The following is a 16,105-nucleotide window of genomic DNA, read 5'->3' on the forward strand; positions in this document are numbered from 1 at the left end:
TTACGTCATTCACATCTGTGAAAATGTGGATTATTGGTCAGCCATCAGAGACGCCACGGTACCGAGAAGTAGCACAGGTTACAATGAGGCTGCTACGACTTGCATGTATGAGATGTGAAGTGCGTGCATTTCAGTGTGTAGAAACCAAGTCAGTGTAATTTGTTCAACTCGATTATTACATTCTATATACTCCGAACAGGCATAACATTATGACCACCTGCCTAATATTGTCTCGGCCCCTCTTTTGCTGCCAAAACAGTCCTGACCTGTCGAGCATTACAGCTTTAAGTTCTTTAGCAATTTGAGCTACAGAAGCCCGTCTCGTCCCCACGAGCATCAGTGAGCCTCGGCCGCCCTTGACCATGTCGCCGGTTCACCACTGTTCCTTTCTTGGACCACTTTTGATAGATTTTTTGGAGACGCTCAGACCCAGTCGTCTTGCCGTCACAATTTAGCGCGTGTCAAACTCGCTCAAATCCTTGCGCTTGCACGTTTTTCCATTAACATTGAGGACAAAATGTTCACTTGCTACCTAATATTTCCCACCAACTAACAGGTGCCATGATGAAGAGATAATCAATGTTATTCACTTCACTGCTCCTAAAGCTGTAATGCTATGCCTGATAGGGGTATAAACCCACAGCTTATCCATTGGATGTATTTCTGAGTAATGTTTTGTTTGTGATGATTTCTCTACCAACAGAAAATCTCAATACCCCAGTCGACGAGTCCAAATAATCTCAGAACGTTTACCTTCTATCTCTCCAATGTGGGGAGGGATAACCCCCAGGGCAGCTTCGACTGCATCCAGCAGTACATTACAAGGTAGGCCCCCCCATCCATCTACTAACATGAGGAGCTACAATTAGAGAAATATCACCCATTTATTGTGGGGCATTTTATTTCTAGTCTCTATTTGCACAATCGTAATCAAGCGGTACAGATTTTGTGTAGAAGTTTGTCACTTAATCGTGTTGTACTTTTGGAGTACAGCTGCAGCATAACGTCATTTCTATACAGCAGGTTAGTTCCAGGTGATGGTAAATTCAGATTGTTGATGATTTCCCCCTCTGGTTTTCTCAGTGAAGGGAGCATACAGCTCGACTGCCTGGGAGGGATCCAGGATAAGATTACGGTGTGTGCCACAGACGACTCGTACCAGAAGGCCAGGCAGAGCATGGCTCAGGCCGAGGAGGAGACACGCAGCCGAGGTGCCATCGTTATCAAGCCTGGCGGGAGATACGTGGGTAAGACCGGAAAAAAAATCAATGCGATGATTGATGATTTTTGTAGTTTTGTGAGAAAACCTATTTTCTCATATAGATCATTCTGAAAATGACAATTTTTTTTATTTTTTTTTTATAAGTAAACTAGATTGTGTATAAATTGTAGTGGAAAAACTAAAATTCATCTTTAAAAGCAGTTCCATTTACACACCTGATTCTCCATATATAAACCAGTCAACAACATTAATGAGAAAAGCTACAACAGGAAATGAGATTGCTTTCCGATTGTATATTAATGTAGACTGGGAGGAAATTATTCACAATAAATCTGTTAACTTCTGTTAACTTTTTTTAAATTTTTTTTTTAAATTTTTTTTTTTTTTATATATTATTACTACAAATCACTTTTACAGCCCAAACCAAGCTGGTGTTCACAAGCAGCCTTTTCTATAGAAAATTAAATAAATAAAATAAAACACTTTTGCAGCAAACGCTTGTTGAGCACAACTCCATTGCTTTGTTATAACCAATGCCACGGGGTTCTAAACGAGCTCGCACCGGTTCCAAACAGTTACCGACCTCCCAGTGTTCCCGACACTTAGTTCTGAAAATTTCCCTGCACCACCCTGTACCAAAGATTATATTCAAATAGATGCCCTTCCTTTTATTTACAGTTTCATAATATTCAAAATGAAATTAGTAAATGTTTGTTTTGTACATTTCTCACTCACTGGAACTTATAGTACAATAAGAAACAATCGAATTTAGTGTACAATTTAGTACGGCTTCCCCAACACACACACACTATTTTATTTTTCTCTAATTATATATGAAAGCCCTAGTTTGGGCGTCTCTTCTACAAAGGTTTTGCAACAAAATATGAGGTTAAGGATGCCATCATTTTTGTCTACACCACTTTTATTATGATTTATTACTATTTTAAATATTCTGTTGAATCAGAAATCCCAAAAGCAAAGCTCCTGATCAATTGTCAGTTTCAAGTTATTTCAGAAAGGGTACCAACGAAGTCTGAATATATACACACATGCGAACCTGACTTTTGTATGGTGGTCTTGTATATTCCTTGTTGCAGGTAAACGGGTCCAGATCCGGAAACCGGCCATGGCCCTTTCGGATGTCGCCCCTCTGCGGCGCGCCCCCCGTCCTGTACTCATCTCTAGCAGCATGAAGAAGAGCACGGCGCCGCCACGGCCACTCAGGGAGCGCCTGGTCCACTTACTCGCCCTCAAACCCTACCGGAAGCCTGAGCTGCTGGTTCGTCTCACAAAGGACGGCCTCTCACCCCAGGACAAGGACACTTTGGACAGCCTCCTGCAACAGGTTCCTGTCACTCTGCAAACACAATTAATTTCACAGAGGGGGAAAAAAAAACATTGTGTTATAAGAACAGATGGTGTGTGTGTGTGTGTGTGTGTGTGTGTGTGTGTGTGTGTGTGTGTGTGTGTGTGTGTGTGTGTGTGTAGGTTATGAGTTCATGCAGGAATCTCTAATGTAGGAAATGTAGATGCTGGTAACTGCTCTTACCAAGTTGCTAAGCTGCTATGCATTTCAACCAAATTCCCATGTCCTGAATTGCCTACTGTAGCATGTGTGTGCTGGAAAAGGTTTTTTATACTATGCTTATAGAATATTTGGAATTCTTTCTTTTTGCATATTATTGTTGCACTTCTGTATAGATGTGTTTTCCTCATCTATTGATTTAATTTTGTTCTAGGTGGCTAATCTGAATAGCAAGGACAACACCTTCACATTGAAGGACTGTTTGTTTAAGGAGGTTCAGAAGAATTGGCCTGGCTACACTGAGGTAGACCAGCAAATTCTAAAGAGGATCCTTGTGCGGTAAGCTGAGTGTAGAACCCAGGTCTGAATTTACACATTTTATTTTCCTTATGGATTCAATGCTTCGAAATTATCAGAAGAATTTTTCTGACATTACATTCAATTAATCCTTGAAAGACCTGTTTCTGTGACTGTATCCTCATTGAATTGTTTGAATTTTTATTATATATTTTTTTACTTCTTGGGAAATAAATATGAATATTCTTGGTACCTGCAGTGTCTCACTGTATGTTAAATCATGAGTCTCGCTAGGAATGTATTTATTATTATTATTATTATTATTGTCCTGCAAGAGGACGATCAGTGGCAGAAAAATCTGCCCAAACATTAGCAATCAGAGCTGCTGAGAGTCAGTCGGACTTTAGTTCCAAATTAGTGAAGGTTGTGCAAGAGTCATGCAGACAAACAGTGCAAAGGTCTTATAAGTGGATGTGATGTGAACACTGAGTGTGTCTGGTGTCTGGCAAAGATCCAGCCTCTGTTTCTTTTTGTGTTTTTTCAATATTTTTTTTAATTCATCCTTTTTAAATCCACATCTTTTTAACCAGAGGTACCTGTGGCCCAATGCCCCCTGCTCATGGACCCTAATCACATTGTCTATTTTGGTTTGGTCTGGGAATTGTAATGCCAACTGCATGTTTTACTGGAATATAAAAAAATGACCGGCAAGACTCTAGTGAACCAAATCTTTTCCTGTTACGTGTGATTCTCAAAATCAGATTCCCTCCCCCCTGTTTAGTAATTATTATTGAATTTTTTAATATACATTTGCTGCATCTGTGTGATTCTCTTTTGTGTGTTATTTCTTCACAGGAAACTGTGCAAGGCTCAGAGCAGTGGTCCTGTGCTTGGGGAGAATCCCGTCAGCCCGCATAAAGAACAGGCCAGTAGCTCTCCGTCTCAGGTTAGCCCACTCTCTGTATTCTAATAGATCAAAAATTTTATTTCATTTCTCTTCACAATTGGATTTCACTTGCATTTTGAAGTCAGAAACAGAAAAAAGTACAAGATAGCTAATGCAATAGGTTTTCTTCATGTTCATGTAACTTAATGGCCTAAATCCCTATTTCTGAACATAAAAACCTCAATGTTATTCATTGAAAACCGATTGTCATATTAACTCTACACTATTTGTTTGGGTTGCTGCGCTGTCTCCGAGGCCCTCTAATGGCTGTCTGGGGTACACATTTCAACCCCAGACTATATACTGTGTTTTATTATATATTTATATATATATATATATATATATATATATATATATATATATATATATATATATATATATATATATATATATATATATATATATATGTATATATATATATATATATATATATATATATATATATATGTGTATATATATATATATATATGTATATATGTGTGTATATATATATATATGTATGTATATATATATATATATATATATATATATATATATATATATATATATACATACAAACACACACACATATATGTATATATATATATACATATATATATATATATGTATATATATATATATGTGTGTGTGTGTGTATGTATGTGTGTGTGTGTATGTATGTGTGTATATATATATATATATATATATATATATATATATATATATATATATATATATAATATCCAGTGTGTTGTCATGGCATTATTTTATAATAAACTTACTGCAGTTTCAATTAACTGCTTTGCTTATACTGTCCAGTGGAGGGAATAATATTTTTCTGATGGGTCTTTCTCTATTTGCTAATCAGTCACAGCTGTGCAGCTCGTAACTGGATTTTGAACTCGTACACCCGGGCACGTTCCACATACAAAGTTGCCTTCACTGCGGTGAAACAAAGCGCAACCATACATGTTGATTAATTCGTACTGTTTCTACTCTCTATTAAATACATTGAAATGTAATTCAAACCAAGGCTAAATTACAAACAGTGGCTTCTATTTTTTCAGGAATATGGCATTTAAAATAATATTTTTGTTCAGGGCCATCATATTGATGAGATGAGCAGACTCGCTTGTGTTAAAGGACATGCTAAAAGACATGCACAGAAACAAAATGACTTCTGTGCAGCTTAACGTTTGTGAATTTCATTTCTGCTTTCAGTGCATCTAAAGCTTCCTGGCACATACACTGAATGCGCTGAGCATACTCTGAGTGTATCTTTAGCGAATAGAGATATTTGGGGCCATTTGGAGTATTGCTGTAGGCTTTCTTTGCTATTATTTTGTATTGTTGGCACCTCTTCTAAGAGTCCCAAGTTTGTGTTCTACAGAAAAGAACTACTGAAGATTTTATCGACCCGTTGGCAAACAAGAAGCCCAGGATATCACACCTGATCAACAAGGGATCTGCACCCGTCAACGGAAAGTTAAACACTTCGAACGGGAAGGACTCGAGCGGCTTATCCAGTGCCCCGCTTCCGCTACTGGATCTGTCGCAACATCTTGAGCCTCTGTCGGACGTCAGCAACGACTCGAGCCACAACGGCCGGGACTGTGAAGGCCAGGATGCGGCAGTGGCTGAGAGGCTTAGCCAAACAACAGCCTTAACAGGGAGCTCTCTGCAGACTGAGTCAGGCTTAGGCTCCACACCTTTGGCACCTTGCATCAGAGAAGGATCAAAGGAGCGCAGCAGCTCGACCACATTGCATGGCAAGCCGAAGAAGTCCAAAAAACGTAAAGACAAAGACAAGTCCAGAAAGAGAGATCCGGAGAAGGAGAAGAGAGAGGAAAGGAGTGGTGGACAGGGACGGTTCGCAGCTGAAGAAATTGTGCCAGGTTACTACGAGTCCAGACCTGAACATGACAAGTATTCCACATAAAAGCACAGGTACAGTGTCTACATTGTATTTATTCTGTGTGTGTGTGTGTGTGTGTGTGTGTGTGTGTGTGTGTGTGTGTGTGTGTGTGTGATGAATCTATATAATATACGAGTTTAAATTTTTATATTGAATAACTAAAATAAATCAACCTTTTAATGATATTTAAATTTATTGAGATGCACCTGTGTGTGTGTGTGTGTGTGTGTGTGTGTGTGTGTGTGTGTGTGTGTGTGTGTGTGTGTGTGTGTACGTACTATATATGTGTATTTGCATTGGTGCATTGGCATAAAAGTTAAATGATGTATTCAATTCAAATTCATATTTTTTTTTTTTTTTTTATCGATGCATCACAAGTTGGCATTTTATCAAAATGCATTGTTTTTAACCTGTTTGCATCGATAAAATAATTATTTATTGATATGAAATTATCAGTAGATGCGCTATACTTTTATTATTTAAAAAAAGACCAATAATTTGTGACCAATATTTTATATGTAGATTGATTTCTGCTTGCTAAACTGTTTCTCAAGCGTTTTCTCTCAGCACCACATAGAATATAGATTAACATGGCAGAGGTAGAGCTGCATCTTCCTGGAGACTGAATAGAAAAAGATGTCTGGTTCTTTATTTCTTTTTTTTCTTTTTTTTGCCACTACAATGGCCTGTTTGTGAAAGGTCTCGTGCATTAGTCAGAGGTCACAAGTAAATTTATGATTTGCTGTCGTCTGAACCAAAGAAATAAAAGGGAACTACAGAGGAACCCGGTTATCTCGCCCTCGGTTAACTCGACAACCCTATTAAGTCGACGTTTTTGAAGTGGAACCGCCAAATTCTCTTTTTCTACGCATTTTTTTTATCGGTTATGTCGACTTTTTTTATGTCGCCGAACCCTAATATCTCGAGCACAAGTGGGGGAAAAATTAGAAATTTTAACGTCAGTTATGTCGATCAGCACTGTGCAGCCGCAGAAGAACTCGCGAAAGTGGTGGAAAAATCAAACCTTTACAGATACCACAGGTGTTTGTATTGTATACTGGTGAATCTCTGCTGTTAGTAAGTGCACATATGCATTTTTTTTTTTGTTAAATGTTATGCGATGAACGGGAGCTGAGCGGAGCAGGGTAAGGAGCACGGCTCTCGGTAAGGAGCACGGCTCTCGGTAAGGAGCACGGCTCTCGGTAAGGAGCACGGCTCTCGGTAAGGAGCACGGCTCTCGGTAAGGAGCACGGCTCTCTCGGTAAGGAGCACGGCTCTCTCGGTAAGGAGCACGGCTCTCTCGGTAAGGAGCACGGCTCTCTCGGTAAGGAGCACGGCAGCTTCAGAAGCCGGGAGCTTCAGAGAAAGCGCCCGAAAAAACACCTGCCATGCCCCCTTCGGCCGTTCACGTTTAAAACTTTTCTGTCCCTCGTTTTTGGGTAAATCTCCCCCTCGGCATCGCGGACGTAAGTTTTTTCGGACACTTTGCTTTGTGTGTTTGTGCGGATTACTTCAGCCTGATGGTCATAAGTTTTCAGAAACTTACTGTTTATTTTTCTTTTTTCCCCAAATGTGGACTAAATGTGAGACGGCACTGTGCAGCCGCTGTTTTTTTTTTTTTTTTTGCGCGATCTGTGTGTTTATAATGTTGAAGAATATAATAAAGGTTTGTATGGAGAATGGACGGTGGTTTGTATTGTATACTGGTAAATCTCTGCTGTTAGTAGGTGCACTTATGCCTTTTGTTGTTAACAAACGTATGTACATTTTTATAGCATGCCTTCATCAAACAAATCGCAGCAACGCTGTTGTGTAAAAAACCCTCCAAAAACACGTGCATGCACATTCTCATTTATTAACGCACATCATGTACAAAAAGGAATTTTAAGCACGTTAATATACTGCCGCCATTTTGTTTTCGTTTATCTCGATCATCGGTTACCTCAATGCTTTTTGCCGACCCCCTAGGACATCGACATAACCGGGTTCCACTGTACTATCATGGTTTTTCAATTGAACTTGAATCACACTGCATTGTAATGTGTGTTTTTTTTTTTTTTAGAACATAACCCCCGCGAATTTCGAGGGACCACTTTCTTACAGTACTGTTAAATGCTCTATTCTGATTGTTCAGAAAGCGTCCATAACTTTCATATTACAGTACGTTTTGTGGGTAGACTGGCTGCATCGCACCAATTCATATATATATATATATATATATATATATATATATATATATATATATATATATATATATATATATATATATATATATATGCACACACACACACACACACACACACACAGTGGGACAAAAAAAATTGTCAGCCACCAATTGTGCAAGTTCTCCCATTTAAAAAGATGAGAGAGGTCTGTAATTTTCATCATGGTAATGACAGAGATCAAACGTTTTCTGTAAGTCTCCACTAGGTTTTTACACACTGTTGCTGGTAGTTTGGCCCATTCCTCCATGCAGATCTCCTCTAGAGCAGTGATGTTTTGGGGCTGTCGCTGGGCAACACGGATTTTCAACGCCCTCCAAAGATTTTCTATGGGGTTGAGATCTGAAGACTGGCTAGGCCACTCCAGGACCTTGAAATGCTTCTTATGAAGCCACTCCTTCGTTGCCTGGGCGGTGTGTTTTGCATCGTTGTCATGCTGAAAGATCCAGCCACTTTTTCATCTTCAATGTCCTTGCTGATGGAAGGAGGTTTTCACACAAAATCTCATGATACATGGCCCCATTTATCAGTCGTCCTGGTCCCTTTGCAGAAAAACAGCCCCAAAGCATGATGTTTCCACCCCCATCATGCTTCACAGTAGGTATGGTGTTCTCTGAATGCAACTCAGCATTTTTTTCGCCTTCAAACACGACAAGTTGAGTTTTTTATTCTATTTTTTTTTTTTAGTTTTAGTTCTATTTTGGTTTCATCTGTCCATGACATTCTCCCAATCCTCTTCTGGGTCATCCAAATGCTCTCTAGCAAACTTCAGACGGGCCTGGACATGTACTGTCTTAAGCAGGGGGACACGTCTGGCACTGCAGGATTTGAGTCCCAGGCGGCGTAGTGTGTTACTGATGGTAGCCTTTGTTACTTTGGTCCCAGCTTTCTGCAGGTCATTCACTAGGTCCCCCTGTGTGGTTCTGGGGTGAGATCTTGCGTGGAGCCCCAGATCGAAGGAGATTATCAGTGGTCTTGTATGTCTTCCATTTCCACAGTTGATTTCTTCACACCAAGCTGCCTACCTATTGCAGATTTAGTCTTCAAAATTGTAGCCTGGTGCAGGGCTACAATTTTGTTTCTGGTGTTCTTTGACAGGTCTTGGCCATAGTGGAGTTTGGAGTCTGACTGTTTGAGGTTGTGGACAGGTGTACAATTGGTGACTTATTTATAAATATAAATAAGTAAACACAAGCTTTCACATTGTTCCATATATTTTAATCTTATAGGCATAATTACATTAAATGATTTGTAAATGTGGTGAAAATTATTTGGTATTATTAGTTCTATGTATTATACTTCCTTTGAATTCCTTTTATTTTTTTGTTTAGATATTTTTGGCTGTTACATATGCATGGCTTTACACAAACGATTACGATTAGATTTTTGACTAGTAAGAACCATTTTTTAACACCTCTAACTGCAAGGTTTTGAATCATAATGCACATCTTGTCTTTACTTCTGTTTGCCTTGGCATTTTGACATCTCATATTTGTTTCCTTTTAGATCTGAATGGAATGTACAACAGCTCCAGTATTCCTGCTTCCTCATCAGTACTGGCAGACTATTTACAGTAAGCTCTCTTCATCTCCGCATTTCTGAAATACCAGGCTTAATATGACACGGGCTTTCACGTAATTCAATGCGAATTATGTCTGGTTTTGATTTCTTTGCTAATGTTAAATGTATGGTTATTGAGACAATAACATTTTTGTGTGCGTGTTTGAGCAGAAAATACACTGAGATCGGCTCGCCGGAGCAGCGTCAGACCTATAAAAATGACTTTAATGCTGAGTATAGTGAGTACCGGGGACTCCACGCACGAATAGAGGGGATCACCAGGCAGTTCACTGTGCTGGATGCTGAGCTTAAACAGCTCCAACAAGGCACAGATCAGTATAAGGTAAAAAAGAAAAATAATAAAATGTACCAATACACACTGATTCAGTCTGAATAGGTAATAGCTCTAAGTTGCACATTTTGAACACAGTCAACTGACTATATGAGTGTAAAGACATCACCCACAATCACACTCTTAGGCTCATGGTATTTCTCATTCTCACTGTTTGTAATGTTTTTAATAATTTATAATCACACTCTTAATATCAGCCAAATGAGGACGACTTCCCCTTTTGAGTCTGGTCCATCTCAAGGTTTCTCCCTCATACCATCTAAAGGCATTTTTCCTTGCCACAGTTGCCCCAGGCTGCACATCAGGGATAAATACACACACAATTAAATATGAAAACTTTTCTTCTATAATTCTCAAAGCAGCTTTACAGAATGTGAGACAATGTCCATTGTTAAAAACGTGTTATAGAAATAAACTGTAATTTAATTATTTGGCTGAGCCATATAAAGAACAGAAATCTGTAGAGAGCAGTTGTGTTGCAAAGACAAAAAAAACACACTTAGGCACAACTCTTGACTGGTTTCACCTGATGAAGGTCAATATTTATAATTATCTCTAACCACCGAGAACACACTGATGTCTCGCATATTTTTTCCACTATTCACTACACAAAGTTCAACAGTTCATTTGAAATTGACATCGTTGTAGGTGTGTAACGGTACACAGAATTCACGGCGTGGTACGTATTTCGGTTTTTAAGTTGTGGTTTGGTTCAATTTTGGTTCGATTAGGGGGAAGACCTTTTTTTTATTAACACAGTTTATTATTATTATTAACATTAGTGGGTGTCAATGTTTAAAAATTTTGAAAACAATTTTAAATAAAGGTCCTGCTTGGTTAAATAATATTATATAAAATATTATAGAATATTTAATTAAAAGAAATTATATAAAAACTTAATAAATCAAATTAATACAATACACTTTTTGTATTTTATTGATTAAATTGAGCAATGGATTAAATTAGCACAAATTTAATTGATTAAATAAAATTAAACAAATGGAAAAATTAAATTGATTACAGTTGTTAGACCCCATTTGGGTAATGCATATGTAAGTGTGTGTTTGTGTTTTACATTTAATATAAAACTTTCAGAAAATATGATCTATTTAAGATATCTACTACTCTTTATTCTTTCCATCCTTCATTCCTTCACTTCCTAGATATGCGGAATTGTCAGGGCTTTCTCCTTTCAAGCGAAATCTTGAAGCTGAACATAAAACGCAAAAGAATCCAAATATCGCTAGCTATGACTATGACCAGGAAGTGGCAGTGTTACGACGCACTACAAATCGTATTTCCAGTACGGAGTGAGTCGCCACGGTGACACTGCACTTACTCTAGTTTCTCTCCGCCACTGTTGTGTATGTTTTCAAGTTTAATAATAATTATATTAAATATTAGTCCTGATAAAATCTGACAAACAAGCAAGGTCAAGTTTAGGGCTTTTATCACTTTTCACATAGACACTGTGTGTGTGGGGAAATGTTGATTACTTAATACTGTAATGTGTAGTAATACCTGATGTGTAAAAAACTAAGGTAGAAAAACTTCCCAAATGTATTATACACAATCACAGCAGGAAGTCGCAATTTCTGCTTTGTCAGTTTGCTGCAAGCCACGGCATGTAAAAAGAGTATGCTTTCTCACACACAGGTGTGCATGCATTCATCAGAATGATTCATGAGAATGATTCAACCACTTATTCTGAAACACTCCACCTTTCTCACTAGTGCTACTTTCCCCCCAACCCCAATACCTAATTTAGCAAATGGACGCCCTCTTTCTCTCACACACACACACACACACACACACACACACACACACACACACACAAATGCACACTATTATTAAGGGATGTTTTGTGTGGATTCAGTGCATTTCAGTTCTAGGTTTTTCTGCTACAAAATGCATAAATGTTCACCTCCTGTAAACATTTTATATTTTTGCAGACAATCCACAATCAAATACTTCAAGAGTATCGCAAAATAAAAAAGGTAAGGTTTTTTTTATACCATAGGAATAGTGAGCACTTGGAGAATCCTGTTCAGGAGCGCTCTTGTAGCGTTTTTTAGTTCAGTTGCTGGTAAATAATTTTGACAAAAGGCAGGTATTGGAGTGCATTCAGTGCATAAATTATTCATCAGTAACTCACGAGGGATCTTAACATTTTTGTACCCACGTGAGCGTAGATTTTAGGTTTCAAGGAAGAGTAGTGAAAGCGTATGGAAAGACCTCACCGGTCAACCTTCGCTGATTGTGTTCTGTCCACACACTTTCTTCAAGCAGAACCAAAACATGACTGGGGTTGCCAGTTCTCGATACACTATTCATTTCAAGTACATTTCACAAACTTCTTAAAATAACTAGAACAAGTAGTTTGTATAATTTCCCTCCTTTTCTGTATGAAATTTGCATTGTAATCACATTGTCTGTGTTGCACATATATTTCGAATTTGAGGTTTTAAACCGGTCCCAATTCAGCCTATAAACAGCAAACCTGGCAACCCTGCTGATGTCACCCTCGAGGGTGTGCCTGAAGCAGCTGTGTGTTTGAATATGTGCCCGAATGCATGGCTCGTATTAGAACCTAAGCTGGCTTGTGTAAAACAGTAGACTTTTATTGCCACTGTAATCTGATTCAGGAGAAAGACTTGGATGGAGACGCGAGTGCAGGCTTTTATTATGCTGATTTGATTTGTTTGTCAAAAAAAACTAATACATTCTGACCAGTCAGATTTGAGAATAGAACCGAGGAAACTTCTACCAGATATAATAGGAACAATGGATTAATAGCTGAATCACAGCTCTGAGTAGTACATTTACATTTGTAATTTAATATGTAAACGTTTAAAAGACGGTCAGACAGATTGATTCATTGATTGATTTATTGATGTATGTCTGAGAGATCAATCTTGATCTCAATCAATCAAAGTATGTAGATCTGCTGTTTGGCCAGAAAACTTATCACAGTCTCCCTCTGTTTCTTCACAGACTAATCCCAACTACAGCCAAGAGAGGAACCGCTGTGAATATCTCCACAACAAGCTGGCACATATAAAGAAACTTATAGCAGAATATGATCAGCAGCAACTCCAACATTGGCACTAACTCATGTTGTGTTTTTTTTTTTTCCTTCCCCCTTTACCTTCTGGAATCAAGTCACTGAGAGACTCTGGATTCAGGGGAGTTTTCTGGCTTGCTCATAAACAGCAATTGCGCCGAGGAAAAATGTCATGAAGAGCGCATTCCTGCCCCCCATTACAGAGGGCCTACAGCTCTAGCGAGGGCACTACAGGCAGTTATCGGTTTTCATTTTTCCTTTTCCCCCCATTTTCCCGGGGGGAGAGGTGGGTGGTGTTTTATAGCACATAGGTCTCGCGAAGAACCGAAGACCTTGGACATTTTTTTTTCTCCCTTTTGCTTCATAAACTTGGGCAGGCAACACTGAAACTGATTTCTCAACATTTCTTACTTTGTTTATTAAAAGAAATTACGAGAAAAATCATGTTTCCCTATATATTGAATGGAAGGTACTCATATTATTTATTCTTTCGTCTTCCTGGGGGTTTATACCAGATTTGTTGTACACTCCTCAGTATGAGCGCAACTTTTTTTTTTTTCTTTTCAAAGCTAAAAAAGAAAAAACAAAAAAAATTCAGTATTTTATGCAAATGCTGCCTTTGTTTCCAGGTAGTCCATAGTTTGCAGTTCATTACTACATTAAGTTTATTCTCTGGCTTATGCAGGGACTCTAATGAATATCTCAAGCCAAGCCAGTTTAGCCTATTTTACACTGTGTGTGATATTGTACCGGTCTCTTCCATGCTATGGATGTTAATGATACGCCTCCAGGTGGAACATTGGTGTCTACGTGTAAAGGCTTTGACTGTATGCTGTTGCTTTAATTCCTGGCTTGGTTAAACCTGCTATGCCAAAGGTGGCCATTATCCTGAATTAAGATGATGGGTGTGTGTCTGAACGTCAGCCGTCTGGATTCACTCCTGCCCATCTATTAGGAAGTTACTATTGAAAATGTGCAAAAGCATTACACCAGCCTTGACAGACTTGGTTTTCAAGTCATGCTAATCAGGTAAATTGTATATGATTCCTCAAATATGGCTGTATCCCTTTAAAGTATCAAGATTGCACACACACGGTGAGATCCAGAGAGTAAGCCGAAGTTTGAGCTGCACATGTGCTGGACGGTGTTTTTATTTGCAAGCCCTTTTTTTTTTTTTTTTTTGCTAATGCAGAGCTCTTTTGTTTGGAGAAATCTGTAGATGCAGTCTATAAAGATCCCCCCTCCCCATGCTACACACCATGCAGTTCTGTAACTGACCTTTAAGCGCCAGCATTTCGAGATGACTCGCCGCCGCCGGATCAGTCTGAGTATTCGTCATCCTTAGTATTCGCCTTTCGGTTGCATCGATGCCGAGAACCGAGTCAGAACTTCTATCTGTCTGTAAAGATGTCTAAAGAATTATTTTCAAGTTAAAAGCTGTCTAGAAATCTCTTACCCTGTTCAGTCCGATTTCTGATCTTGGGCTTTTTATGTTTAAATATTAAAATTCTGCACTTTGCACAGCCTCTTGCTGTTACTCTTACCTGGGTTTTGCTGCAAGGAGACTTTTGTCTTGTCCATCTTAGTGCATGCTTTTGTGAATGTGTTCAGGAAAAAAAAAAAACAGACCAGAACTTGTACCATGGGTTTATTACGACTGTAGAAGGGTATTCCAGTTCTAATAAAACCCGAAGTGATGCCAACGTTTCCGACTTCGGAACAACACCCCCCCTCCCCCATTCAGTGTGAGGAGCAACCTCTCACCTTGTATTAACTTCAGTTAATCATGATTACAGTATTAATTTGGCATTTATTTCGATTTGACAGTGCATTGTGATTACCAGGGGACTTCCTGTTTAGTTGACAAGATATTTGTAGGTCTTTTGGAAATTATGAGCCCCAATTTGAAACGAAACTCCATTTTCAATAGCCTTAAATAGAACTTTGACTCTACAGACCACCAGGATTTTATGTTCATCCTGGACATAGTTCTAATCGGTGCTAAATCTAATTGGTGCAAGCTGCGAACGAGAACACTGTTACACCCTTGCGTTTATTGAGGACTCCTCTCAATCTTCAATTGGTCTTAGTTTCAATATTTATTTACTTTTGCTTTCATTCTGCTGTCAAAGAGATTCGCTTCAAATATGCCAAATGTAGTGGAAGAGTAGTGGATGATGAAACATGCTGCTGTTTTAACAAAAAGAAAACCGGGGGAGGCTTTTGGAAACAAGTTTTAATGTTAATGCTGAAACCCAAAGCGTGCTTTCTTTTTTTTTTTTTCTTTTTTTTTTTTTTTTTTATAAATGTTCAGGACTGGGACTGAAATTTGTCTTAGAACTTCAATAAAATTCTCCAACCTTTTACATTTTGTGGTAGTTTTAATGTTGTTTAAGAGCCATGTTTCTCCTCCTGATCCTTTCGCACCATTTTGGGGAGGTTTTTCTTGCCACGGTCACCACTGGCTCAGTCATTAGGAATAAACTTAGTTATAAGGAAAAAGCTTAAAGGCTTTATAATCGCTTTATTTCCGAAAAGCTGCTTTATAACAATTTTCATTGTTAAAAGCGTCCTACAGATAAAAGTTAAATGAATTGAACTACACTGCAGTATAGAATGAAGTAAGAAAAAACACCAAAAAGATGCAGGACAGTGGTGCTTCAGGACCAGAACTGACGAACACTGCTTTAGCACAAACCTCATGGCTATTGATTGTTGTATTTTAAATGTTTTCATTCACTAGGTTGAAGAGGCTGTGAAACTACTGTAGTTTGTTCTTGCAGTATAATTAGAAGACCCGGATAAAGTTTTTCTTTTGATACCTAATAAAGGTTTGAAAAACTGCCAATAAATGTGAGGTCTTTTTATAAAGTAGAAAGAAATAACACTCCTCTTGGGGCTCATTTGGTTTATGCAGAAATATTACACACTCGCCCACACTCACAAGGAGAATGTGATTTATGTACACTTATCTGGTAAACGTTTGGAGACACCTGACTACGAGGTGGTACCAAAAAGGTTTG

The 16,105-nt window shown here is 38.5% G+C and overlaps 1 protein-coding gene across 1 annotated transcript in view; it reads left to right on the forward strand.

Annotated features, from left to right (window-relative positions):
* ell (elongation factor RNA polymerase II) overlaps positions 1-14,601 on the forward strand; it is a 38,860-nt gene extending 24,259 nt beyond the window's left edge. The window contains 11 exon segments of the mRNA XM_046857890.1: positions 704-825; positions 1,084-1,247; positions 2,320-2,567; positions 2,962-3,086; positions 3,900-3,990; positions 5,360-5,824; positions 5,826-5,916; positions 9,613-9,679; positions 9,838-10,009; positions 11,971-12,015; positions 13,013-14,601. Of these exon segments, the coding sequence (XP_046713846.1) occupies positions 704-825; positions 1,084-1,247; positions 2,320-2,567; positions 2,962-3,086; positions 3,900-3,990; positions 5,360-5,824; positions 5,826-5,916; positions 9,613-9,679; positions 9,838-10,009; positions 11,971-12,015; positions 13,013-13,129 (1,707 nt within the window). The 3' untranslated portion in view covers positions 13,130-14,601.
* The last annotated feature ends 1,504 nt before the right edge of the window (positions 14,602-16,105 follow it).

The sequence above is a fragment of the Silurus meridionalis genome, chromosome 9 (genome assembly GCF_014805685.1).
Source record: "Silurus meridionalis isolate SWU-2019-XX chromosome 9, ASM1480568v1, whole genome shotgun sequence".
NCBI lineage: Eukaryota > Metazoa > Chordata > Actinopteri > Siluriformes > Siluridae > Silurus > Silurus meridionalis.